Below are 26,707 nucleotides of genomic sequence, written 5' to 3'. Positions count from 1 at the left end.
ATGCCTGGGTATCTGAAGATGGCTGGAGAAGATAATGCGTCTTTTAAACCCAGCACAGTGGCTCATGCCCATAATCCTAGCTACTCAGAAGGCTGAGATCAAAGGATTGAGGCTCAAAGCCAACCAGGGGCACAAAAGGATCTGAGACTCTTATCTCCAGTTAACTTCTAGGAAACGGGAAAAGTGGGGCTTGGCTCCAGGGTAGGGCTGTAGCCTTGAGTTGAAGAGCTCAGGGAGAGCGCCCAGGCTGAGTTCAAGTCTCATGACCCACAAAAAAGGAAAAATAAAAAGATAATGGGTCAGTAATTAAGTTTATATACAGAAAGAAGTAGATATTGACCAGAGGGATAAAGTCAAGTGGATCTGTGTCCAAGCAGCACAAGCTTGCAAAACTATCTTAGGCCTAATCGCCCTATTGCAGTAAGCTTAGGTTGAATGAAAAGCCTTTGGCCACTCAGTAATCTCACCTGAAAGCCACTTGTGAGGTTGAATGGACCCAAAAATATAATTAGGGTGTACTTTCATTACTTCTCAGTAAGATGGAAGTAAGTCACTGTGAACAAGCTTTAGTCAGAACACAAGTCCTGATCTCTATAATTGTGCTTTGTCTTGCAATAGGACAATTACTTTCTAGAAATACGGTGAGGATCATATTTAAAAATCTCGATAGAGTATACATGTTTGTGTCCTAATTAAATGTGATCTAGACTTTTATGTTTCCTTTACTCTTACTCATCGGCAAATTCCTTGATGGTAGCAAAGCTGTCTTTTTATAGTGTTGGCAAATATTTGACATGAACACATTTTTTATGTGAATGAATACTTATTATCAAGTATATAAATCACAGTGGGACAGACTCATATTTCTTCTTCATTTTATCATGAAAGACAGATCGTTAGCATCTTTCCAGCCAATTTATATCTGTCATTGACTAGCACAGATGAAGGTGGAAAAAACAGTCGGCCTTCATGCATTCAATCTGGGTCATCAGTTCACCTTGGCCAATAAGATTCAGCCCAGGTGGCCTTTCAATGGCCAGGGAGCTCAGCCCCACATCCCTATGGCACAAAGAATGATTGCATTTCTATCAGTTGTAGGATCTGTGGGACTCTTCAGTGTTGTGGAGATTCAGAGGATTTGTATTTAAGTGTTTACGTTGCCTGTGTGTCATCTGTCTACTTTCTTCATTCATTTCATGCTTGAGACTGTCTTTAAAAAAAAAAATAATAAATAAATAAATAAGGAGACACATTCTTTTCTAGGTCTGAGAATGAATAAGGGTGCCATCACCCCTCCCCGAAGCTCCCCAGCAAGCACGTGTTCCCCAGAAGTTATCCACCTGAAGGACATTGTCTGCTACCTATCTCTCCTGGAAAGAGGAAGACCAGAAGATAAGCTGGAATGTATGTGTTTGTTTATTTCCTTTACTGAGATACCGGTGGGGGTGATGTGGAGGGGTTCCTCCTGATGCAGTTACGTAACGCACTCTACACCACTTTAACAATTCCTCTTAACGAGTCAAAAAATTAAAGGACATTGTAACCTATCAATTTCACATTATTGCCAAGTTCCATTGACTACAATTTTAAGGTTTTTTTTTTTTTCTTAAATCCATATGGCTTCTAGTTGGTTTTGTTAGAAAGATTCAGATGCTACTGGCAATTATCCATTTAATTGTTTTGTGAAAGTATTCATTGGTGTAGAGAGGCTGAAACACTGCTGACCAAAAACTTCCTTGTTCTCATGCAGACTGTAATCTGCCAGCCTTTCTCCCTGATAAGCACTAAACTAGCAGAGATTCCTTCTTAAAGGCCAAAGTTGAGTCTTAAATATAGGTATTATTTTTAAAATCTTAGTATTAAAAAAATAAACAACACCTTCATTTTTTTCCTATGGTAAGAAAAGTAGAAAATTTTAGATGAAAGTACCTAATTATTTTTCTATTATAAAATATGGTGGTTGAGCACTCTCTGGTGGCAATCTATACTTACTGCAATGCAAGACAATATTTTTTTCTTTATTCTAAATCTGATCATTTGATAATCTGTTCTGTTCCCTACGATCTTTGTTAGTGCTTCAACAGATTAACCTGATCATATTAGAACTTAAATTTTTGCTACAAAAAATGATAGTGGAGACCGTGAGTTCAACCTTTAATGTAAATATAAAATGCAATATTTCAGGATCATGATTAAAACTCTTATTTAGTTGAATTTAGAAGTAACATTTTGGGATATGTTTCTCCAACCAATAAGGGATTTCTGCTAATATGATTATGTAAGAGTCACACCTGCTTAAATTATGAATAAATCTTATGAACATCTTTCTTTAAATATATATTTGTTCTTCATAAATTTTGAGTATTTGCATTTCATCATTTATTTTTGTATCCCTAAGAATTACGGAAATCTGGGGCTGGGAGTTTGGCCTAGCGGTAGAGTGCTTGCCTCGCATGCACGAAGGCCCGGGTTCGATTCCTCAGTACCACATACATAGAAAAGGCCAGAACTGGTTCTGTGGCTCAAGTGGTAGAACACTAACCTTGAGGAAAGCCCAAGGACAGTGCTCAGGCCCTGAGTTCAGTCCCCAGGACTGGCAAAAAAAAAAAAAAGAATTACAGAAATCTCTCTCCTTCCAAATTAAATATTAATATTCAGTTAACTTCATTTGAAGTATGGTCCAGAAGGAACGTTTCCATGCTTGAGAGACCATGTTTGGAAGATTACAAAGACATAAAGCTGAATATTTTTTGTCCGCATCTGAGAATTAACAAAGTCATCATAAAACTTTCCCCAGTTGGTCTTGGCTGCTGCAGTTTAATCACTTAATAGGTTTACTAGCATTATGTTGCTCATAAGGTGAATTTCCTAAGAAGGAGGATTATGGGATTTCAGTAAGAATTCTTAACTAGCCTTTGTGCAAGATTGCAGGCAGAATGGCGCGACTAACAATCGAAACTAACTTGATGAATCAAGTCAAGTGGTCCTGTCATGTGTCCTTCTATACCCAGCCTTTATTCATTGTGTTTTCCATCTGTTTTTTCTGCTTTCACCAGATTCAGTTTTCTTTAGTTAAACCATGTTTCCTGTTATTATCATTCTCAGTTTGGACCAGATTCCCTTAAAGTAGATGATACTCTAATTTTGACCTCTGATGTCCTGATGCTGCAGTAGCATTGAAGTCATCAGAACTTTGGTCTTTAAAAATGCCTATGGCTTACTCTTTATTGCATCAATCAAATCAGAATCTTTTTCCTTCAGCTTTTTTCTTAGCAACTTACAATATTTACCTTCCAACAACATCACATTTACAAACTCTTAGCATTCATATATTCTTGCGTAGGTATTTTACTTTAAAGGTTTTCTTTCTCCTTTCTCCTTCTTTCTCTTTCTTTCCTTCCTTTTTTCTCCATCTTTTCTCTTTGTTTTCTCTCTCTCTCTCTCTCTCTCTCTCTCTCTCTCTCTCTCTCTCTCTCTCTCTCTCTCTCTCTATTTCTCTCTTCCTTTTTATGTGTGTGATACTGGGATTTGAATACAGGGCCTCAAACTTACTATGCTAACACTCTTGCCAGCTGAACTAGGCTCAAATGTCTAATTTTAAAAATATATTTTTAACAGATGTACAAAGGGGTTTCAATTCAATGAATCAGATTTTTTGTAATTTCTAAGATTCTTACAAAAGTGCTTAGATTAATACACACTAACTTCTGTAAGATTATTATTGATTAACCACAATGAAAGTGATAAATGTGGGGGCGATAAAGCACTTAAAACATTTAACTTCTTCAAGTAGTGATCACTAAACTGAAATCTTTCTTTCAGGGAGTTAAGCAGGAAGGAACAAATACTCATCGTTTAAATCATAGTTTCCCAGACTTCATATTTCACCAGTGGCTCCTAGAGGGTTGTATGCACACTGGGTGCTGGTGGGCCTCGCTTCCAGAATGTGTCACTCCGCACTCAGCAGACTAAAGCATGGCCTGAGTTTGTGCCTTGCTAACAGATTTGAAGCCACACTCTTCTCTCTATTTATTCAGGGCCACATTTAGGGATGTATTGGTTTAGCAAAATTTCTTGTGTCCAGTGAATCCTACCACCCACCCACATGTGCACAATTCATCTGGAATGACTGCTTTTCTTGGAGCTGATAAATAGTAGCAGTACTTACGAGAAACTTTTACCCAAATTATTGGGTAAAAAATAAAAAAATTCATTGGTAATACTCAAAAAAGCAACATCATTTCTAGAAAAATAGTATCTGATGAATCTATTCATGCTTTCTGAGATTTCCTGTTTTCCAATTCAGTCTTTGCAACTAGGTATTTGCATAAGGCTTCCTATAACTTTCATGTCCCAGGCAAAAATTAGCAGTCTTGAATGCACTTATGCTCAGTCATTTCTTCAATTGGTTTCCCTTAATCAAACCCAAATTCCTCTCTGAGGTCTTTTTTTCTTCCTTGAGGATCTCAGATACAGAAGCATTTCTACATCCCCCAGGTTGTGGAGGGTTCCATTTTCCTCTCTCCTGTTGCCTTGGATTACCAAACATCTCTGTAAATAGATGTGGTCATGATCAGCCGATTTGCCCTCAGAACGTTAGGCCCACTGCAGCACTTTTGGGAAAGGATTTATTGTAATGTCCTTTCAATTCTCGGGTTCCTTTTGTTTTGAAAAGCAATATTTGTGGTTTTCATTATTTTTTTTTCTTTCGGGGGAAGAAAGGAGAAAGCATTCCTCCATTACTATGGGTATAGAAAATGGGAAGCAAGCCAATTTTTCCAAATCTCTCGTTAAAGTTTGTTATGTACAATCTGAAATATATGTAGCACTAGAATGCACACAAAGGTGCATTAAAGAAATTTCCATTTAAATCCATCTAAAAGATAGGCTTCTTTGTGTGTAACAGCAACTTGTATATTAATATGTTCATACTGATAACATAATAAAAGGTATAAATGCAATACTGTACATATAATAAGATATTCAACTATAAAACCTGAAAACTAGACAGACAAGAAGCTTTCAAATCTTTTAGAAAAAATATAGAAATGCTTGCCTTATCTTGCATAATTTCCTTTGGCTCTGACCTTTTAACTAAGTGCATGTGTGGGCACATATTTCTATATAAAGTCAAATTACATGAGAATAAAAAAAGGGATAAAAAGTGAGTTAAACTAGCTTTCAACTTTGTAGCAGTTACCCACCATAAAGTTAATAGAATGATATTAATATGGAGCTTATTTTATTTTGGCACCTAAACATTTATTAACTCTTATTGATTTCAAAAATAACACCTGCTTGTTCAATGGTTCACTTGAACTTAGGCTTGCCTTTACTTTTCATTTTGAGAAGAAAGTCTTAAAATACTTGAATATTTATTGTTAATTTCACCAATATTATTTGTTATTTTAACTTTACTTTAGATTTGTTTCTTGGTGTACATTAAATTATATATATAGAAATAGAGTTTAATCACAAAATTTCCATAAATACTTATACCAAATTACTTGTAAGTACAATCACAGATGGAAACATGTTTATAGGATTGTTAGACCAAATGCATTATTTTCAAATACGTTAATGATTTTTACTTTTTCCATTATGTGATTAGATTTATTTATTCCTATAACTATTCAAATGTGAAATTTTGCACAATAAATTTGGATTTGGAAACTTGTGCTTTTTCATGATTTTATCTGATTGAAAATTATCCTCACTATGCCTTCCACTTGTTCTATTTTTCTGTATCATGTATTATTTGTACATTGAACATCCAAAGCCACCTATTTCCTTCATTCCTTCTCTTCCTTTTTCCTATCCCTTCCCTTCCCTTCTCCTTTCTTCCTTTCTTCCTTTCTTCCATTTCTCATTCCTTCTTTTGTGTTCTTCTTTGTATGCTTCAATCCATCTGGAAAATTTTACATCGGTTATTATTTTTTCCTATTTTAAATTTGTTTTTTATTCTTCATGGCACAGAAAATTGACATTGCTCTGAGCAATAACCTTATCTTCTCCTGTCCTTATTTCCTGGATTTAAATTTCCCTTTGATTGATGAGTACTACCTGGCTTTTGCATGCACTTACAGAGATCACAGAAAGTCTATCCCTGATCTAATGAGATGTTTTCACATGTATACCAGTAAGGCTGACTGCCTTCTAAAGCATACTTGTGTTCACGTGAGTCTTTGCCTTGTTCATACTGTAAAAACCTTCCCTGACTAGTTCGTGAATTCTTGATCCTTACAAAGTTATGATTTTTACCCTTTTATGCTACCTTAAAAAATCACAATGATGAGAATCTACATGGTGGGAATATCGCTTTCTCTTCTGCATGCTATTCTTACTGATTGAAAATGTGAGAGCGAATTAATCCCATGGTTTGTTTGGTTTTTTTTTTGGCCAGTCCTGGGCTTGGGCTCAGGGCCTGAGCACTGTCCCTGGATTTTCTCAAGGCTAGAGCTCTACCACTTGAGCCACAGCACCACTTCTGGCTTTTTTTTTTTTTTTTTGCTACGTATGTGGTACCGAGGAATCGAACCCGGGCCTCCGTGCATGCTAGGCAAGCACTCTACCACTAGGCCAAACTCCCGGCCCCTCCCATGGTTTGTTTTAAAAATTTTTGAAAAGGATGCTTAAGGTCTTTTAACAAATCTAATATTTATTTTCCTTATTTCAAAAGATATTCATTTCCCCCTCACATTTTAATATCTTCAGGATATCATTACCTCTTTAAAAATAAAATCCTATAACATTAATTAAATTGGCAACATTTAAAATAATTAGTGGTATACAAATTAATTTTGTGTCAAACATAATCATATTGATGAATTGGTGAAATATAATAATCAAGTAGAAGGATACTATTGCACCATTCACTACAACGGTGTGATCAAGGTCATTCATAATTTTGCCACATAGTTATCAATGTGTGCTACTACCCTAGACCTCACGATCCTCCTATAGCTCATACAAAACCAAGAGGCTCCATCACATCCACGCTTTCATTTTTATAGCTGTGTCTTGTTTATCTGAAGAGGGCACCTGCAGCCTTTTCCACCACTCTGAAGTGATCTATGGGTTATACAGAGAAATCCTCAAGCTAATCACTGGCCCTGGCTTTCCTGAGCTGAAACACCACAAAATCCACAATCTCGATTGTGTTATATGATTAGTTACTCCATAGTATTCCCCTACATATCTGAAAAAAACAGTTATAACCATTAAATAATATGTTTTGTGTTGACATCTGCCAACAGAGAGAATCCTATGAATCACATTCCATTTTTCTCTCCCCCAGTGTTTGGGGATCTGTCTCAACAATGGCTTTTCTGTGGCTTCTTGTATGAGTGGTGTGCTGGCTACAGAAAATGGAACTCTCATGGAAGGATGATACCCTTGTTTTATAGATTAGAAAAATAATTTTAGCAATGGTATAGAAGCAGTAGATGATAGGTTTCAAATTCTGATTAATAAAACTCCCTATCATATCCATTTTGCACTAATACCTAAGCTCACACATCTTAACTATGTTTGTTATATTTGAGTGTATAGGTCTATAATCTAATAATAAACCTAATTTGATAGACCTTATTTCTGATATCCAGTATTTTTGTACACTGAGTAACTCGTTAGCTTAAATTGAGAAATGATCTTACAAAATAATTATTTTGAGCAGGACTTACTTCAGTGTTTGTTTTGAACAAAAATTAAATTTTAAAGATCATGTCACAAGCTAACATTGATCTGGTTCATTTGTAATGATTCTTTAAACACCTTTTTTTTCCCCTAGTTATGTTTCGCCTTTATGACACGGATGGGAATGGCTTCCTGGACAGCTCGGTAATTTATTTTTATCTTCAAATATTCTGTGAAAATTTCAAAGTCATTTTTTTCTGAAAAAGGCAATGTATAAATTTAAAGCTATTACCACAGAAGGCACACTTAATACAATCTGCATCCACTCTTTCATCATTTCTATCGTTTGACTTTGTGAAAGAGAGTGGTCTCAGAGGACAGATTTGCAATGGATCTATTGAATAGTTTTACTACAAAAATATGACTTTTTAATTTTTACTTTCACTAACAAACAAAAAAAGAGGTTGCCAGTCTTGCCTGAATAAAACAAAAGACAAGCTAGCAACCAGTGGCTCGTGCCTATAGTCCTAGTTACTCAAGTGACTGAGGTCTGAGAAGCTTAGTTTAAAACCAGCAGCCCAGCAATTAAGTTTTAGACTCAGGATTTGCATACAAAAATCATTTTTACCTATATATTCTGTTGAAGTATGTAAATATATATATATTTGTGTTAATCTGAGAAATGTCTCGTTTCAAAATATCCTACCTTATATGTTGGTTGTACCATTGTAGTTTAATTTTTAATGGAATTATGATTAACTTAAAGGCATAAATTTTCTATTTTATTTACAATAAATGGAAGTCTCATATTTTTCAGATAATTCAAAATTAGACTCAGTTCTAGTAAATACATCAGTACTTAAAATGCTACTCTATGTTAGAATTTATCCAGTTATCTGCTTTATGATTGCTGATAATAGATTTGGGGTAATATATTATTTCTTTGTCTCTCAAAGGAAAATAAGAATAACAGTTAAAAAAATTAAGAGTCTAGAAACTTTGAAGTAGGAAAATGCACTTTGAAAGGTTTGATATATTTAACAATGATCAAAATACACACTATTACTGATAATGTCCATTATCCTGAAGTATCTCTGGCCATCTAACAGAATTTCATAAGCAAAGCAATGGATTTGGAGATATATTTTCTTAATATTGAGTAGGATGGTATGATAACAACCCCTCCATGAAGAAATAAAAATTTAGAATTTCTGATCCAGGACAGGACCACCACTCTGAATTGATGCTGCAGTTGTGGCATTTCTTGTATGTAAATCTCATTTTTAAGTGCCTGTTAATAATCAGTTTTCCATATAGAAATATTACAGTTCTTGATAAATTTGCTCATATTATGGTGCCATTTCCCAGCTGCAAATCTAAATTTCTTATAGGTATTTCAATATGCTTATTGGAACACTCATGACTACACAAATGCAAATCACTTTTTAATGCAGATTTGTTTTCTTTAATGTTTCTTGTTAATTAAATTGAAATGATTCTCTACTAGGCTTTTAGCCATGTTTTGGCAGCCAATTTGAAAATTCAATTAAATGCTTTCCTTGGTCTCTGACCATTTAGGGGGAATATATACACTACTAGCAATATTTGTGATTATCTGCCAAATATTGATCATTAACTTAAGGCTATTTAACTAGATTCAATCTAGTTAAATAACTGACTTTAATCTCAGGATATTTTTCATATAATATACTGCTTTTATATAAATCTATCAATATTTTTGATTACGTCTTTTTAAGTCATCCATCTTGATATTTTAAAGGTTTTGCAGTTCATCTTTTGGAGGAAAAGCAAAGAAAATCGATAGTTTAGAAAGAGATAACTATGTCTCATAATAAAATTAATGAACTAAGTGCTGGTGGCTCATGCCTCTAATCCTAGCTACTCAAGAGGCTGAAATCTAAGGATCATGGTTTGAAGCCAACCCTGGCACGAAAGCCTATGGGACTCTTTTATGAACAATTAACCTACAGAAAACCAGAAGTGGGACTGTGGCTTAAAGTTATAGAGTGCTAGCCTTGAGTCAGAGACAGAATATAGGCCTTGATTTCAAGTCCCAAGATGAAAAAAAAGTTATTGATCATTTTTATATGCTATTAAGTAGAAAATAATATATTACCTGAAAAGTAACTTATCTTTCCAGAAATTTTGAACTACTATGTTTAGAATATCCACTTTGCTAATAAGTAAGCTAATTATGAGAGAGGTTCATGATTTAAGCAATGTCACAACCCTGTATAGTAATCTATGAATCCATAATTTTGTTCTTAAAAATTATTCAGGGATTTTAACTTTCTAAACCATTAAGGTGTTAGTAAATTACATGGAGAAGGTAGAGATTGGTTGCGCAGGATTTTGTAAATTTTAAAATTAACCAGTTTCTAATAATAAATTCATCACACATAGACACACAATTGCATATATTTGTGTTTTCTGGGGAAAAGTTCATACTTGAATTTTTTGTGTGTGGATAGATGGACCATAGCCTGAACTTGTTGCCCAGATGGACTCTTGTCTTCCCATAAGACAACTTTTTAATACTATATTTCACTCTGTCCCTTCAGTATCAATCATTTACATTAAAGATACAAAAAAAGATAATCTACAACTAATATACATTCAAACTTAATCTTTTACACTTCTTGCATTTTAAGTTATACTATGAGATATTACTTTAAATTCTAAAAGTGTGAATTTTAAACCATATTTTCACTGGTTACTGGTGGCTCATGTCTGTAATCCTATTTACTCAAGAGGCTGACATCTGAGGATCCTGATTGGTAGCCAACCCAAGCAGGAAAGTCCAAGAGATTCTGATTTCCAATTAACCAACAAAAGCCAGAAGCACTAGCCTTGGACATAAAAGTTTAAGGCTAGGGTTTAGGCACTGAATTTCAGCCCCAGAACTGGATCCCCCAAAAAACTTTACAAACTATATTTAAAGTTACAAACCTCTTAGAAAGTCTTAACTTAATCTTTTCTGGAAATAGAGAAACATGAAAGCATTGACTATATACCTGTAAATATATTAACTAGCCAATTATATATTGGCTGACAGATCTTCAAAGCATTGCCCATGAAGAATAGTCATATGAAATTCCAAAGTAAATTTCTATTGTAAATTCTACATACACTTAGTCTCCAAACCTTGATCCTGAACTGGTAAATTGTTTCAGTCAACCACTGGGCGGGTACTCAATAATTTATCACCTACAACAAAATAAAAACAAGCCCCTTAGCTGACATTATGGGCTCTCTTCTACCTCCCAAACTGTTTTCCAGCCACAGGATCAGTCTGTTCTAGGACTTAAAAAAAAAAAATTCCGTTCTGTGAAAACATACTGGTGCTACAGACATCTCCTACCCAGGGAAGAAACTATTCTCAGTGTAGTGCTGCCCTCTCCTGGTACAGTTTTCTCAAAATATCAGACACATTTATATTAAAGCTATACTTTCTTATACAGTTTCTAAGATATCTAAGTAGGATTGTACATGTTTATGATAATATACAATTGATAAAGAGCTCAATCTTTTGGGCTACTTTCTAAACACCAGAAAGGATTAATGCTTATTAATGCTTATTTTTTTTTTCTTTTCTCTGTCTTCTCCATCCCCTCTTATTTTGCCCTCTTCCTCCTTCCCCTTCTTTCCTTCTCTTCTCTCTCTCTTTTTTCCTCTCCAGGAGCTAGAAAATATCATTGGTCAGATGATGCATGTTGCAGAGTACCTTGAATGGGATGTGACAGAACTTAATCCAGTAGGTATATGAATGATTTGACTGTTGTTGATGAAATGTTAAAACCTCTTATTTTTAAACCTCTTCAGGATTCTTAATTGTTGGGGTCCTTCGTCCCCAGTCCCCCTCCACTAGTAGGGGGATGGGGAAAAACACACCCCGACCAGGCCAAGCTGTGAGAGGAAGGGGCTCAATGTCCTTCCGCACCCGACCTTCTTACCCTGGAGCACGAACAGAGACACCACGCAGCTTCATCAAGGCAGGAAGATCTCTCTCTATTCCCTAAATCCCTCCTCCTTATATTGGGTGAGGGAACCTATCAGTATACAAGATGGACAGGACAAAGAGATCCACATGTTTTATCCCTACTACAAGCCTCAGCAGAAAGTTATTAGACACGGCGTTACTCGGCCCCCAACATCTCCCCCGATTTTATCTTAAAAAAGACAAAATTTAGGATATGTGGGGCTACCACCATATTAGATCGGCTGTGCCTGCCTTAGGTGTCTCCAAGCTCATTAGTCTTCTTACCCATCATGGGATCACCAAGTCCTTTTCACTTGGCTCCTGTCTTAGGTCGGTAGGCTAATAGCTGGGACTTTTCCTGTTTTTGACTACTAGCCATCTATTTAAGCAAACCAGACTTGAGGGGATGCACCTATTTTCATGGGGGCAAATGCCTGTCGCATTAGCATTCACTTTCTGCGTTGACTTTGTATTATTTTAGGCAAGCAATATCAGACATTTTACAATTATAGCACATGAAAACAAATCCAAACTGATCAATCCTGCCCATCTTTGATCAAGTCCTAAAATAGTCTCTAGGAAAGATAGTGGTCCTCAGCGACATTGATAGGGTCATCACTGCCGCGTGGATTCATTCGGGTAACTGCACTCATGGAAGAGTCTTCATCTCGACCGACATGCTTCCGAAGAGTCTCCACCGTCTGACGTATCAGTCTCTCCGGCACCCAAATGGGACTGTCAGCATCCTGTGGAAAAACACAAACACTTCCTCGCCCCCACATGAGGACAGGGTCTGGTCCTTTCCAGTTTCCAGAGAGAATATCTTTCCACAATACTAAAGGTTTATGACTTGTAGAAGGTTTAAAATGTCTATGTCCTGCAGAACGTCCTTCAGCATCAAGAGTTAGAACGTTTAAAGTGCTTTAAACTACTGTTCAAAAATGACTCTGGTCCCTTCATTTTAAGGGGGTTATGGGCGAAGATCCATTTTCTGTAACCTCTTCAAGCTGACTCAGGGGCTTTTTCTCTCTCCACACTGTCCACAAAGGACCTCGGCCCCTCTCCACGCTGTCCACACAGGACCTTGGCCCCCTCTCCACGCTGTCCACAAAGGATCTTAACCCCCTCTCCACACTGTCCACACAAGACCTCAGCTCCCTCTCCACACTGTCCACACAGGACCTCAACTTCCTCTCCACACTGTCCATGCAGGACCTCAACTCCCTCTCCACACTGTCCACACAGGACCTCAACCCCCTCTCCACGCTGTCCACACAGGACCTCTTTATGGTTTTTTTTTCAGGTTTCTCTGGTTTTTCAGTCTTTTCCTTAGTTTTGGGAGAAGTTTTTGGTTTTTTTTAAGCACTCTTATGCCCTTTCATGCATCTTTTGTGTCCCTTTCGTGCCCCTCGTTGGGCACCAGTATGTCAGGGTCCTTCAACCCCGGTCCCCCTCTACTAGTAGGGGGATGGGGAAAAACACACCCCGACCAGGCCAAGCCTCAAGAGGAAGTGGCCCAATGTCCTCCTGTACCCGACCTTCTTACCCCGGAGCACGAACAGAGACACCACGCAGCTTCATCAAGGCAGGAAGATCTCTCTCTCTATTTCCTAAATCCCTCCTCCTTATATTGGGTGAGGGAGCCTATCAGTATACAAGATGGACAGGACAAAGAGATCCATGTGTTTTATCCCGTCTACAAGCCTCAGCAGAAACTTATTAGACATGGCGTTACTTGGCCCCCAACACTTAATAATTCTTACCATCATTTGTTTATTTGCCATTTAACATCTCTAAGTTACTGTTTCTTATCAGAAGTCAAAATGGGATCTGCATGAGATAGTATGATACACGTGGTGTTCTGATGCTAGTCATAACCGTTCCCTTCTTCCTCACAGAAAGTATTCTGAATGCTGGCCTTACAGACATAAATGTAAGCAGTAGCAGCAGAAGGATATAGCCAAGGTTATTCAAGCCGCAAGAGAAGCAATAGTAGATTTATGTTTGCATTGTGTTTTGTTATATGTATTGCTTAAGACCAGAGTATCAGATACAAGGTTTTCTTAATTTTACAGATGACTCAGTAGAGACCCAAACATGTAGTGATTGCTTGTCCAAGGCTTTTCAAGTAGCTAAAGATAAGATGTGAACTTTCAATCAACTTGTTTAAACAAAACATTACTTAATACTCAGTGTGGGGACAGATGCATGCAATTCCAACACTATGGAGGGACAAAAGGAAAATCATGAGTTTGAAGTGATTCTCTGGGTTATATAGCATGCAAGAATCTCTCCCTCCCTCCCCCCCCCTCTCTCCTCTCTCTGCACTAGGGCTATGAACACAGGAATTGGGCACTGTCTTTTAGCTCTTTGGCCCAAGTCTATCACTCTACAACTTGACCCCACAGCTCTACTTCAGGGTTTTGCTAGTTAATTGATATGAGTCTCATGGACTTTCTTGGCAAGAGGCTAGCTTCAAATCTCAATTCTTAAGATCTCAGACACAAGTAGCTAAGGTTACAGGCAGGAGTCATCCATTCCTGTCCATGTCTCATTTTTCCTTAAGTATCATAAAATAATTATCCCAGCATCATTCTTTTTCCCATTTCCCTCAAAAACTTTGTCTTTTTTATTAAAGAATTTATTAACAATGATTTTTACATCATATTTCAAATGACATATTTAACAAACAAGTATTCAAGAAGGGAATCTCTATATACAATCATTGGCAAATAGATTTTAGAACATAATTGAAATTAGGCTGAGGGTTTGTATGTCATAGATACATATTACTCTATGTATTAAAAATTATGTCTATAGAGTCACAAATTTTAATCTTTGTCTTTTTAATTACTGTAGATCAGTCTGTTGCTATGAAAGTAGCAAAGGGTACTTCAACAAACGTACAGTGCATTCCATTTTTTGTTACCTTTCCTTAATTAGTTATAATGCAGTCTTCATTTTTATTCTCTCCAAATGTATTGGATTTGCATAGTAAATAAAGGTAGTGGGTCCTCCACTGGAGATCTTTTTTGTATTATTGTAGCAGTGATATTTGGGGAGTACTTTGCTTTCCAACAGCCAATGGCAATATAGGTGAAATGCATAATTTGCATGAATGACACCAGAAGCATCATTGTGGCACTTATTGTATATGCTAGAGGAGTTTTCTACTTCCAATACAACACAGCATGTAATTATACATCAGCTCTTGGAAGTAAGTGCAGGCATCACCCTTAGCAGAACAGAGAAATATATTCTCTAGTAACCCTGGGGGAGAATGGCTTGGGATATTAACTACAAACCATCTCTTTTTTAAAAAATCTAATCAAATATGTTTGGATCATTGAACTTTCTAGATCTATTAAGTTCTGGAAGGCAATTAAAAACAAGTTTAATTCCCTCATCCGTTACTACTTACCAAAGAATTATTTGAGCTCTTTGCCATGAAGTTAATTTGTTCAGACATTTTCTGGCATACATATGAACCTAAAAATAATCTTGAGAAAGTAATTAAACACCTCTTTCAACTCTTAAAGTTCTTCTCTTACTTGTGCTGTTAATTTGAAAATATTAGAAAGTCAAACACTTATTTCTAGAAGTGGATTGGTCTAGGTAGCTAGATATCACACACACACACACACACACACACACACACACGCACACACACAGAGTCACTGCTTTTTCTCACTAACAAGATGAATGTTGAACTGAGGCATTTAGAGATGTGTCCTAATTCTCCACTTAGGTAAGAGTCAGAATGGGTTATAATCAGTTCAATGCAATCTAAAGTAGGATGTGAGCTTTACAGGATCCATGTGTTTGCACATTGTCCCTTGTCTGTTCCACAGATCCTCCATGAAATGATGGAAGAAATTGACTATGACCATGATGGCACTGTGTCTCTGGAGGAGTGGATTCAAGGTGGAATGACAACCATCCCACTTCTTGTGCTCCTTGGCTTGGAAAATGTAAGCATTTTCATAGACTAGGGCAGCCTGGTGGCAAAGCCGTTGGACTTCTCTAGGATAACTGTTGACTCTGAATTGATTTGGTCTTTTGCTTCTTCTAAGCATGTAGTGAGTGCCTGCACTTGTTCATACATATGTCACAATCAAGTTAGCTGTAGTTCCTTGAGCAGTAATAGTTAATACAAACACCTTGATCACTTTCAAGTAGCATTTTAGGATTAAATACGTATTTTTTTCTGTCCTTTGTTTTCCTTCATTATCATGCAATCAAAGGTTCCTTGTTTGATAGATATTTTCTTTGCATTCTCTAATAGGAAGAACTTCCAAAATTATTGTGTATTTTAGTTTTTATAATGATTCAGTCCATTTAATATATCCCCAAGCATAAATATGATTTATGTTGTGGATAACCATGAGTTAGAGGAGGTAATTGCATATCCAAAATGGAGAAGCGATGCAAAAATATGGAAAATAGTAAATTTTCCTTATATAGTCCAGAGAGCTAAAATCTTATTGTGAGCCTGTCAAAGTTTTCTTGTGTTTCTACCTCCCAGGGACAATCCTATGGGCAACTAACTACTAGCTTTAGGAACTAAAATATATCCACATAAAAGGAGAATGTGATGAAATGATGATCGTGAATTCAAATCCTGGTGATCCAAGCTCAAAGTAACATCAGTAGTCATTGCTAGATTTTAAATTAGCATTAATTGTTGAAGAACAATTAACAATTTCTATATGTACATGGTGACAAATATAATTAGATTTAAAGAACTAAAGGAATAGAAAACATGGTGGCCTCATACATTTAAATTGACAAGATGCAAGAACACAATGTCTTCCACTCTGACTCTGACCCCCCAAATTTGCATGCCTCTCACTATCAGCAAAACATTTTGCAGATTCAGGATGATACCACAGTTATTCAACGTACCAGGTTTTAAAGGTCAGATTACAAGCCATCCTACAGTCTGTTAGAGAAACATTTGAGTGTAGATAAAAATATGTTTGTGCATATGGATTTAGGTAAATACAAATGGAGTGAGCGTTTAGGAATAAATAACTATATGAGCTTCATATGAGCAGCATATTTTATTTTTATTTTGAAATTCTATTATATTCTCTCTCTTTCTCTCTCTCTCTCTCTCTCTCTCTCTCTCTCTCTCTCTCTCTCTCTCTCACACACACACACACACACACACACACACACACACTTTCCCATCCCATTCCATCTTTATTTTTTCCATGTATTTTTCCATGTATTGATAGAAGGGTTACATTATATTTGCCAGATAGAAGGTGCATTAATTCACAAACACTGATACCCTTTCTCATGTCTTGGTCCCCATTTCCCTCCCCCCACCCCCACCCCTTGTCTTGTTTTCCCCCCTTCCTTATCCAATTTCAAATAACCAAATACAAATATATCCAATACATCAGATAACAAAGTGAGATACTGTAACAATACGAGATAACCAAGGGACAGCAAAAGAGATGAGCGATAACATAGTACATTAAGGACAACAATCACTCATTATATGGCTTTTGTTTCTATATACTAGAGGTACTTTCATTTAGCGTCATACTATATGGCCTTATGTATCTAGGTTTTGCTCTATTGCGAATCTCTGCTAGGAGAGCCCGAGGTTTCTACTGATTATGACAAATGAGGGAAACCATTGAGCCTATGTTCCTTTGAGTCTGACTTACTTCACTTAATAGGATTTTTTCTAAGTCTTTCCATTTCCTAACAAATGGGGCAATGTCATTCTTTCTGTCATCCTCATAGAATTCCATTTTGTACAAATACCACATATGGTTGATCTACTCATAAACTAAGGGACATCTGGGTTGGTTCCATATCTTTGCTAGTGCTGCAATGAACATCATTGTGCTAGTGGCTTTAGTATGTCCTTGTTTCTGGACAATTGGGTAAATGCCAAGTAGTGGAATTGCTGGGTCATAAGGAAGCTCTATGTTTAGTGTTTTGAAGAACTGCCATACTGTTTTCCATAGTGGCTGAACAAGTTTGCACTCCCACCAACAGTGTAGTAGTGATCCCACCTGACCACATCCCCTCCAGCATCTGGCCATTCTAACTGGAGTGAGGTGGAATCTTAGAGTTGTTTTGATTTGCATTTCTTTTATAACCAGAGATGTTGAGCATTTCTTCATGTGTCTATAGGCCATTTCTGTTTCTTCTTCAGAGAAGACTCTCTTTAAGGCTTTGGCCCATCTTTTAATGGAATGGTTGTTACATTGGAGATTAGTTTGGGAGTGATTCAATTTTTTGACCTGTTGATATATTTCAGATATGAGGCCTTTGTCAGTTGTATGGTTGGTGAAGATCTTCTCCCATTCTGTAGCCTTCCTAATTAATTTACAAGCTATGTCCTTTGCCATACAAAAGCACTGCAGCCTTTCTCTGATTTGTTGTGATTCTTGGTCCTTATTAAGAAAGTTTCGACCTGTACCCAGGAGGCCTAGTGTATTCCTTCATGTAAAGTTTTCAGTTTGTTGGCTTTTACCTCAAGGTCTTTGATCCATTTGGAGTTAATTGTAGTGCAGGGTGACAAAAAAGGATCCAACTTTAGTTTTCTGCAGGTGCTTAACCAGTTCTGCCAGCACCACTTGTTGAAGAGGCTGTCTTTCTTCCAGTCTATTTTTTTTGGCTCCCTTGTCAAAGATTAGGTGGCCATAGGTCTGTGGTTTAATATCTGGGTCCCCAATTCTATTGCATTGGTCTTCAGGCCTGTTCTCCTGCCAGTAGCAAGCTGTTTTGACAATTATTGCTCTCTAATAGAGTCTAAAGTTTGGAATTGAAATTCCTCCAGCGCTGTTCTTTCTGCTAAGAAGTGTTTTTGCTATACGGGGTCTTTTATTATTCCATATGAAATTTTGGATTGCCTCTTCTATTTCTTTAAAGAATGACATTGGGATATCGATGGGTATTGCGTTGAATTTGTAGATAGCCCTTGGCAAGATTGTCATTTTCACGATGTTGATTCTTCCAATCCAGGAGCATGGGAAGTTTTTCCATTTCCTCAGTTCTGCTTTAATTTCCTTTTTCAGGGTTTTAAAATTTTCACCAAAAACACCCTTTACATTCTTAGTTAAGATAATTCCTAGGTACTTTATTTTCTTTGACGCTATTGCAAAAGGAGTTGCTTTCCTGATTGTTGCCTCATTCCTCTCACTGTTGGCACAGAAGAAGGCAGTTGATTTTTGAGGGTAAATTTTATACCCTGCTACCCTTCCAAAGTTTTGAATCAGCTCAAGAAGCTTGGGAGTAGAGTCTATAGGATTCTTCAAATACAGAATCATGTCATCTGCAAAGAGGGAAAGTTTTACTTCCTCTTTCCCTACTTGGATGCCCTTTTTGCTTGCTTCTTGCCTTATTGCCCTGGCTAGGAATTCTAATACTATGTTAAAGAGGAGTGGAGAGAGTGGGCATCCTCGTCTCGTTCCTGATTTTAGAGGAAATGGCTATAGCTTTTTGCCATTAAGTATAATACTAGCTGTGGGTTTGTCATACAGGGCCTTTATTATTCTGAAGAATGTTCCATGGATTCCTAGTTTCTCCATAGCTTTTAGCATAAAGGGATGTTGGATCTTGTCAAATGCCTTTTCTGCATCTATTGAGACAATCATGTGATTTTTGTCCTTGCTCCTGTTGATGTGTTGAATTATATTAATTGATTTGCGTATGTTGAACCAGCTTTGCCTCCCTATGATGAATCCTGTTTGATCACAGTATATGATTTTTTTGATGAGCTGCTGTAGACGGTTGGCCAGTATTTTGTTGAGAAGTTTTGCATCGATGTTCATCAAAGAAATAAGCCTATAGTTCTCTTTCTTTGATAAATCTCTGTCTGGTTTGGGGATGAGGGTTATACTGGCTTCATAGAATGAGTTTGGTAAAGAACCTTCATTTTCAATTTTGTTGAAGAGCTTGAGGAGTACTAGTGTGAGCTCTGCTTTGAAGACCTTATAGAATTCAGCTGTGAATCCATCGGGCCCTGGGCTTTTCTTAGGTGGCAGGTCTGTTATTGACATTTCTTTTTCAGAGCTTGAAATAGGCCTGTTGAGTTGGGTTAGTTCTTCTTGATTCAGTGTGGGTATGTTAATACTGTCTAGGAATTCATCCATTTCTTCTAGATTCTCAAATTTGTTGGCGTAAAGTTTTGAGAAGTATTCCCTCATGATACACTGGATCTTGGTAATTTCTGTTGTGATATTACCATTTTCGTCTTTGATTTTGTTTATTTTGGTATACTCCCTCCTTTTTTTGGAAAGATTTGCTAAAGGTCTGTCAATTTTGTTAATTTTTTTCATAGAACCAAATTCCTTGTTTTTTGTTTGTTTGTTTGTTTGCCAGTCCTGGGCTTGAGCTCAGGACCTGAGCATTGTCCTTGGACTTTCTCAAGGCTAGCACTCTACCACTTGAACCTCAACACCACTTCCGGCTTTTTGCTATGTATGTGGGGTACCGAGGAATCGAACCCGGGTCATCGTGCATGCTAAGCAAGCACTCTACCACTAGGCCAAACTCCCGGCCCCCGAACCAAATTCCTTGTTTTGTTGATTCTTTCTATAGTTTTTTTGGACTCCAATTCATTTATTTCTGCTTTGATTTTAATAATTTGCTTCCTTCTACTGGGATTAGGGTTGGTTTGTTGCTCTTTTTCTAGGAGCTTAAGGTGACACATTAAATTGTTGGTTTGAATTTTTCCAATTTGTTATTGTAGGCAGTCAGAGCTATAAATTTTCCTCTGAGTACTGCCTTTGTCGTGTCCTAAAGGAGCTGATATTTTGTGTGCTCCTTTTTGTTAAATTTCATAAATGGTTGGATTTCTGTTCTGATCTCCTCGATGACCCATTGGTGATTCAACAATGTGTTGTTCAGTCTCCATGAGTTACAGGGTTTTTGTTGGTAGAGATGGGTGTTCAGTTCTAATTTGATGCACTTGTGGCCTGAGAGAGTGCAGGGAATCATTTCAGTGTTTCTGAATCTGCCTAGGTTTGTTTTATGCCCTAAAATGTGGTCTATTTTGGAAAATATTCCATGTGCTGCTGAATAAAGCGTATATTGTGGAATAATCTGGGTGGAATAATCTGCAGATGTCTGTTAGATCTAGTTGGTCTATACAGTTGTTCAATTCTAAGGTTTCTCTGTTGTGTTTATGCTTGGTTGATCTGTCCATAGGTGAGAGTGGTGTGTTAAAGTCACCAGCAATTACTGTGGTTTGATCTATGTATGGTTTCAGTGAAAGTAAAGTTTGCTTGATGAAGTTCAGAGCTCCGGGATTAGGTGTGTAGATGTTTAGGATGGTTATGTCCCCCTGGAGGAAAGATCCCTTTAGTAGTATGTAATAACCTTCTTTGTCTTTTCTCATTAATTTTAGTTTGAAGTCTATTTTATCTGATATGAGGATGGCAACTCATATGGCCATTAGCTTGATAAATTTTATTCCAACCTCTCACTTTCAAAAAATGTTTGTTTTTTGGGGTAAGATGTGTCTCTTGAAGACAGCAGAACGATGGATTTTGCTTTTTGATCCAAGTAGATATTCTATGTTGGAGAGTTAAGTCCATTGATATTGAGAGTCCGGATTGATAAATATTTATTAGTTCTTGATAATTCTTGATAGTTCTTGTGGTACTTAGATGTTATGAGTTTTAGGTGCAATTTCTTTCTCTGTATTACGTTTGTGTTGGTTTTCTATGTGTAGAACATCTTTGAGAATTTTCTGTAATGTTGGTTTGTTTGCTACATAATGTTGCACCTTTTCCTGGAATGGAATGTTTTTATTGTTCCCTCAGTTATGCATGTGAGCTTAGCTGGGTACAGTATTCTTGGTTGGTAGTTATTTGACTTCAGTGCATGACATATATCCTTCCAATCTCTTCTTGCTTGCATGGTCTCTGCTGAGAAATCTGGGGTTATTCTGATTGGTTTGCCTTTATAGGTGATTGTTGTCTTTCCCCTGGCTGCTTTTAGGATCATATCTTTGGTCTCTATGGATCCAATTCAGATTATAATGTGGCGGGGGGATGTCCTTTTCTGGTCAGGTCTGTTTGGGGTTCTAAAAGCTTCTTGTATCTGGATGGGCCTGCCCTTCTATATATTTGGAAAGTTCTCTGTGATGATTTCCTGAAGTATATTTCCAATACCATTGACCTCTTTCTCCAGACCCTCCTCAATACCAATTAGCTTTAAATTAGGCTTCCTAATTGCATCTTGGACCTCTTGTAGTGTTTTCTCATATTTCCTAGATTTGAATTGACTCATTTTCTGTTCTTTCTCTATAACAACTAAATTATCTTCAACCCTGGAAATTCTCTCTTCTGCCTTGTCTAACCTGCTATCAAAGCTTTCCACTTTATTCTTCATCTCCCTTGCTTCTAATTGCTCATTTTTGATGCCTCACATGTCTTGTTTTAGATCATGTATGGATTTCTTTAGCTCCTTGATTTCCATTTCAGTGGTTAGGTCAGCAGCTTTATTCTCTTTGGACATTTGTTAGAGTTTGGTCACCTTTTTGTTCGTGGATTCTATGAATTTGTCCACTTTTTTTTGAAAAACTTTTATTATGGCCTCCTTTATGGCTTCCCCCTTTTCACATATCACCTTGTTTATGGTTTCCTCTTGTTTCACTATGGCTTCCTCCCTTATCTCTTTCTTTATGTTTTCACAATTTTCATTAATGATGTTTACCAATTGCATTTGTATAGCAATTGGAAGACTCTCCTCTAGATTTGCCACTGAGTACTATATTGCCTGTTTATGTTGGGTGGGAGATGATATTCCTTGATTTGACATTTTTCTTGAGATTCTTGTTCAGTCCACTCTAAAATGGGAGCAAGATTAATACTAAACAAGATTGTAATTTTTCAGATATAACCAACCTAGACCTTTTTAGTTGGCTGACAATAGATGTTTGCACTTTTAGATTGGTAATATCACTCTCTCTTTGTTTCCGTACACTTACATACAAATCTAATACAACCACAGATTACTGATTTATGACCAAAACAATAAGCCCCTCAATCCAATCTCTACTGTATTTAAGTCCCTCTGGACCTAGAGTATAATTGAACAGCTAGATACACAGCATTGCTCAACAACCATCAAATAAGAGTTGAAGGATGAGCAGAGGACCAGAGATAGAAAAATAATATAAAAGGCAACAAGGGAGGTAGGAAAAGAATACTGCAGGAGTGTAGGATTATTATAGTAATGAAGAAAAGGTATCGTGTAAGGATAACTGACCTAAGGTGATGGACAGGTAGAATATTTGAGTAGAAAGTTTAGATGAACTTAGATAAAACTTATGAAAATAAGAAGAATATATAGAGAAAAGAGGTGGGTAGATATAGGAGATTTGAAAAACAACAACAAAATAAAACAGAACACACACACACACACACACACACACAAACCACAAACCACAAACCAAACCAAAAATAAAAAGAAAAGGTGGGGGGAGATTCCTCACTATTGTGAGTTCTTACCCAAGAGATACTAGGGTTGAAAACCAGGAGTTTAAAAAGCAGGTGACTGTATCAATATGGATATCATGTTTTTTTTTTTTTTTTTTTGCCAGTCCTGGGCTTGGGCTCAGGGGCTGAGCACTGTCCCTGGAATTTTTATCAAGGCTAGGGCTCTACCACTTGAGACACAGCACTTTCTGGCTTTTTGCTACATATGTGGTACCAAGGAATGGAACCCAGATCTTTGTGCATGCTAGTCAATCACTCTACCACTAGGCCAAACTCACGGTCCCTATGGATATCATTTTTATTCATACTGTATCCAGAGCTGTCACTGTGCTTCTAGGAATGACCACAGTGACAGAAGGAATGCGGGAGAAGAGAGGAGAGAAAAAAAAGGAATAAATCATAACATTAGGAAAAAATGTGTAGGTAAAGTGGCAAAGAGAAAAATAAGAACACCTAAAAATGCAAATGAAAATGGGTAGAAGAACAAAAAAAAAAAGGAAAAGGGTATTCTTCAGTTTTTTTTTGGGGGGGGACAGGATAGTAAATTTGTGTCTCCACTAAATTCCGGATCCAAACACTTCACAAAGTATTTTTCTCTTTTGATTTGGCTTTGCAGTTTTTTGGATCAGATTGCTTGATTGGTAAAACAAAGTTGAAAAATCCACAGACGGCTTTGTTTACCAGGTCTGTGGCCGGCGCAGGGGACGGACTTCAGCAAAGCTGGGGCCGGATTTTTGGCTAAGGTGTATCTAGGAAATCCTTTGCCCATTAGAATGACGGTGCTGCCAGCACCACCTTTCAGGCTCCAATTGCTTTGGCCGGGTCTTTGCCAGCAGTCATGATGGCGCTGCTCTCAGCTTGTGGAGAGGGGGGTTTCCTTCCCAATGCCGTTCCCGGAGCAGAAGTGGAAAGTTCTCGGAGCTACTCACAAATTGCTGGATTCTCCAGTTCCGTGAAGCTGGCAGGTCCGTGCCCGGCTGAGTGTGGGCTCTGGGCTCGCACAGGCTCTGTGTGGCTCTGTCTGCAGCCAGCGGGTCTGTGCCTGTGTGAAGCGCTGTCTGCTCCGCGGTTGGTGGGGCTCCACGCTGTCTTCTTGCTCCGGTATTCTGCCTTTTTCCTCTCTGACTGAGATCTCTGTGGTGTTAAAACTTACTTAGGATCAATTTCTGGTAAAGAACTGTCCCCTATGCTGCCAGAACTTGAATCTTGGTGGGAGCTCAGTACGTCTCACACTGAACTGCTGCCATCTTCCCTAGACATCTGCTGCACCCTAGTTTTATTGCTAACTTTGCTGTGGCTGGTCTGGAATAGTATTTCATCCTACCTGAGTTTTATGAGGAGCAGGGACCGCAGTGGCAATGCTGCCATACCCAGTACTCTTATTGTCCCTCTGAAGCAGCCATGCTGGCAAACATTAAGAGGTTGGGCAAAAACAGAGGAGGAGAATGGTGAGTCCTAAGGCCAACTAGGTGTCCATAGTAAGAACTTTTTTGAAAGAACAGAGTGGAAGAAGGGAAGTAAGAGAGAGAGAGGTAGGGGGGGAAGGAGGAAGGGAGGGAGTGGGAGAGGAAGGAAGAAAGGAAAGAAGGAAGGAAATTTCCTTATATCTTATGCTTGTATACTATACATAATGCAGTATTCCTTTTTATAACAACATATTGTATATATTCATATTAGAATCAGTTGTTGCTTATTTAATTACTTGGTTATTACTTACTAATAAAACACTATGCAATATAAACTACAAATTGCCACAATGCAAGTTTCATTTGGTACTTTATACTGAAAAATAGGTGTCATATGACTCCAGCCAGGAAATGCCAGTAATAATGGTTTCCCGGAAGTGAGTTTTCTATTTTTTTTTTTTTTTGCCAGTCCTGGGCTTGAGCTCAGGGCCTGAGTACTGTCCTGGGATTTTCTCAAGGCTAGAACTCTACCACTTGAGCCTCAGCATAAGTTCCAGCTTTTCTCTATGCATGTGGTACCGAGGAATCGATCCGGGTCTTCGTGTGTGCTAGGCAAGCACTGTACCACTAGGCAAAACTCCTGGCCTGAGTTTTCTGTTTTTGAAGGTAATTATATTTTGTGTTATACGTACTTAGAGTAGTGGTGATGTAAGACAAGGATAGTTAGAAATATAGAGGTAAAATATTAGCAGCCTAGAACTCAGTGGTAAAGCATTCACGGAGTGTACCTGAGAGTCTGAGTTGAATTCTCAGCACTGGAAGATAAACAAACTAGCAAACACAAACAAACAACAAAAACAGAAATCAAACAAACCTAGCAAAGCACAAAAGGGAGCTTTAGAAACCAATATTCTGTACTTCAAGAATTTTCAGAATAATTTTTTGAGATTATTATTGTTTAGAGATACCTGAAATTTTAATTTGTGCATGTAGATCATTGTATAACCAGAATGATTTTAGCTTGGCCTAAGGGCTCAAACCTATCATCTATCCCCTAAAAATTACCACGAGGCAAGAGGGTCGCAGATTATAGTCAACCTGTCTAACAAAAAAACTCAGCATGATTAATCTAATACACACACATATATGTATATATATACATGAGTTTAGCTTTATAAATTATTTTAAATCATTATGTTAGTTTCAGATTTAGAAGTAAGTTGAATTAGGTTGTAATTTCCTGAGTTTGAAGTCCACATAGTTAACTACACATAATTTATCATACAATGATATTTTTAAATGAAAACATTATTTAATAATAATCATAATAACCATGAGAAATTAACTTAGGACTTTATATCACGAATGAGACCTGTGTTTCCGAGCAATATTCCTATTTCTGGCCACTAGATGGCAGGAATACATTGTTTAACATGAAAAAGAGTAACGAAAAGACTGGATCTTTCCTTCTAAAAGAAAAAAAAAAAACCTGAAGGAATGCCCCTGTTCTTTCACATTTGAAACCAAATAAAGAATAAATCAACTATATGTTAAAATGTCTTTTAATAAAATGCATAATCCCTATTCACATGTGATGATCATAAAACCATGATATTAGAAATATAAATCTAAGGTAGTTACTTTTAAAAGGAGAAATGATGACAGCACAATTGGGTATTGAGAAACTTTGTCAAGTAACTCCTGATGTAAAGCACTTAAATTGATACATTTATTACCTGTGCAGAATTTGATCCATGATGCAATTTCCCTCACCCTTTCCACATTGTTTGCCTATTAAATTGGAACTGTAGACATTTCACCTTGAATTTGGTCACTTATTATGAAACCTGCCTTGTTATGTTGTCCTATGTGTTCTTGTCTCTTGTCAGTTATGAGCTTTGGGAATAGATTCTAATTGGTAGTGTACACTCAATACCGCAGTGTATTTGGGAGTGAATGCTTCGAGATGGCCAAATTACACAGCGAAGAAGGGAGTCCTGGGAGAGGCAGATTTCCTTCCAACAAAAGGCAGATGATTTTTTTTCTCATTAACAGAGCTGTAAAAGACACTCTATTTAAATCACCTGTTTTGCACTAAAGTCAAGAGAGGCAATTTACCAGGATCTGATGCTATACCAGATTACTAGAGAACAACACACCTGTGCAAATTTCATAACATTCAAGATAAGCTG

The 26,707-nt window shown here is 37.2% G+C and overlaps 1 protein-coding gene across 8 annotated transcripts in view; it reads left to right on the top strand.

Annotated features, from left to right (window-relative positions):
• The window catches only part of Dgkb (diacylglycerol kinase beta), a 624,803-nt gene that overhangs the window by 143,288 nt on the left and 454,808 nt on the right, over window positions 1-26,707 (top strand). For all 8 annotated transcript variants that reach the window (XM_090332713.1, XM_090332719.1, XM_090332717.1 and 5 more), the window contains 4 exons: window positions 1,264-1,404; window positions 7,790-7,839; window positions 11,336-11,410; window positions 15,487-15,606. In XM_090332713.1, coding sequence (XP_090188839.1) covers window positions 1,264-1,404; window positions 7,790-7,839; window positions 11,336-11,410; window positions 15,487-15,606 — 386 coding nt within the window. The remainder of the gene's footprint in view (window positions 1-1,263; window positions 1,405-7,789; window positions 7,840-11,335; window positions 11,411-15,486; window positions 15,607-26,707) is intronic.

Source organism: Megascapheus bottae, chromosome 5 (genome assembly GCF_031878675.1).
Source record: "Megascapheus bottae isolate mThoBot1 chromosome 5, mThoBot2.hap1, whole genome shotgun sequence".
NCBI lineage: Eukaryota > Metazoa > Chordata > Mammalia > Rodentia > Geomyidae > Megascapheus > Megascapheus bottae.
The sequence above is the reverse complement of the archived record's forward strand: the minus strand, read 5'-3'. Positions and strand labels throughout refer to the sequence as shown.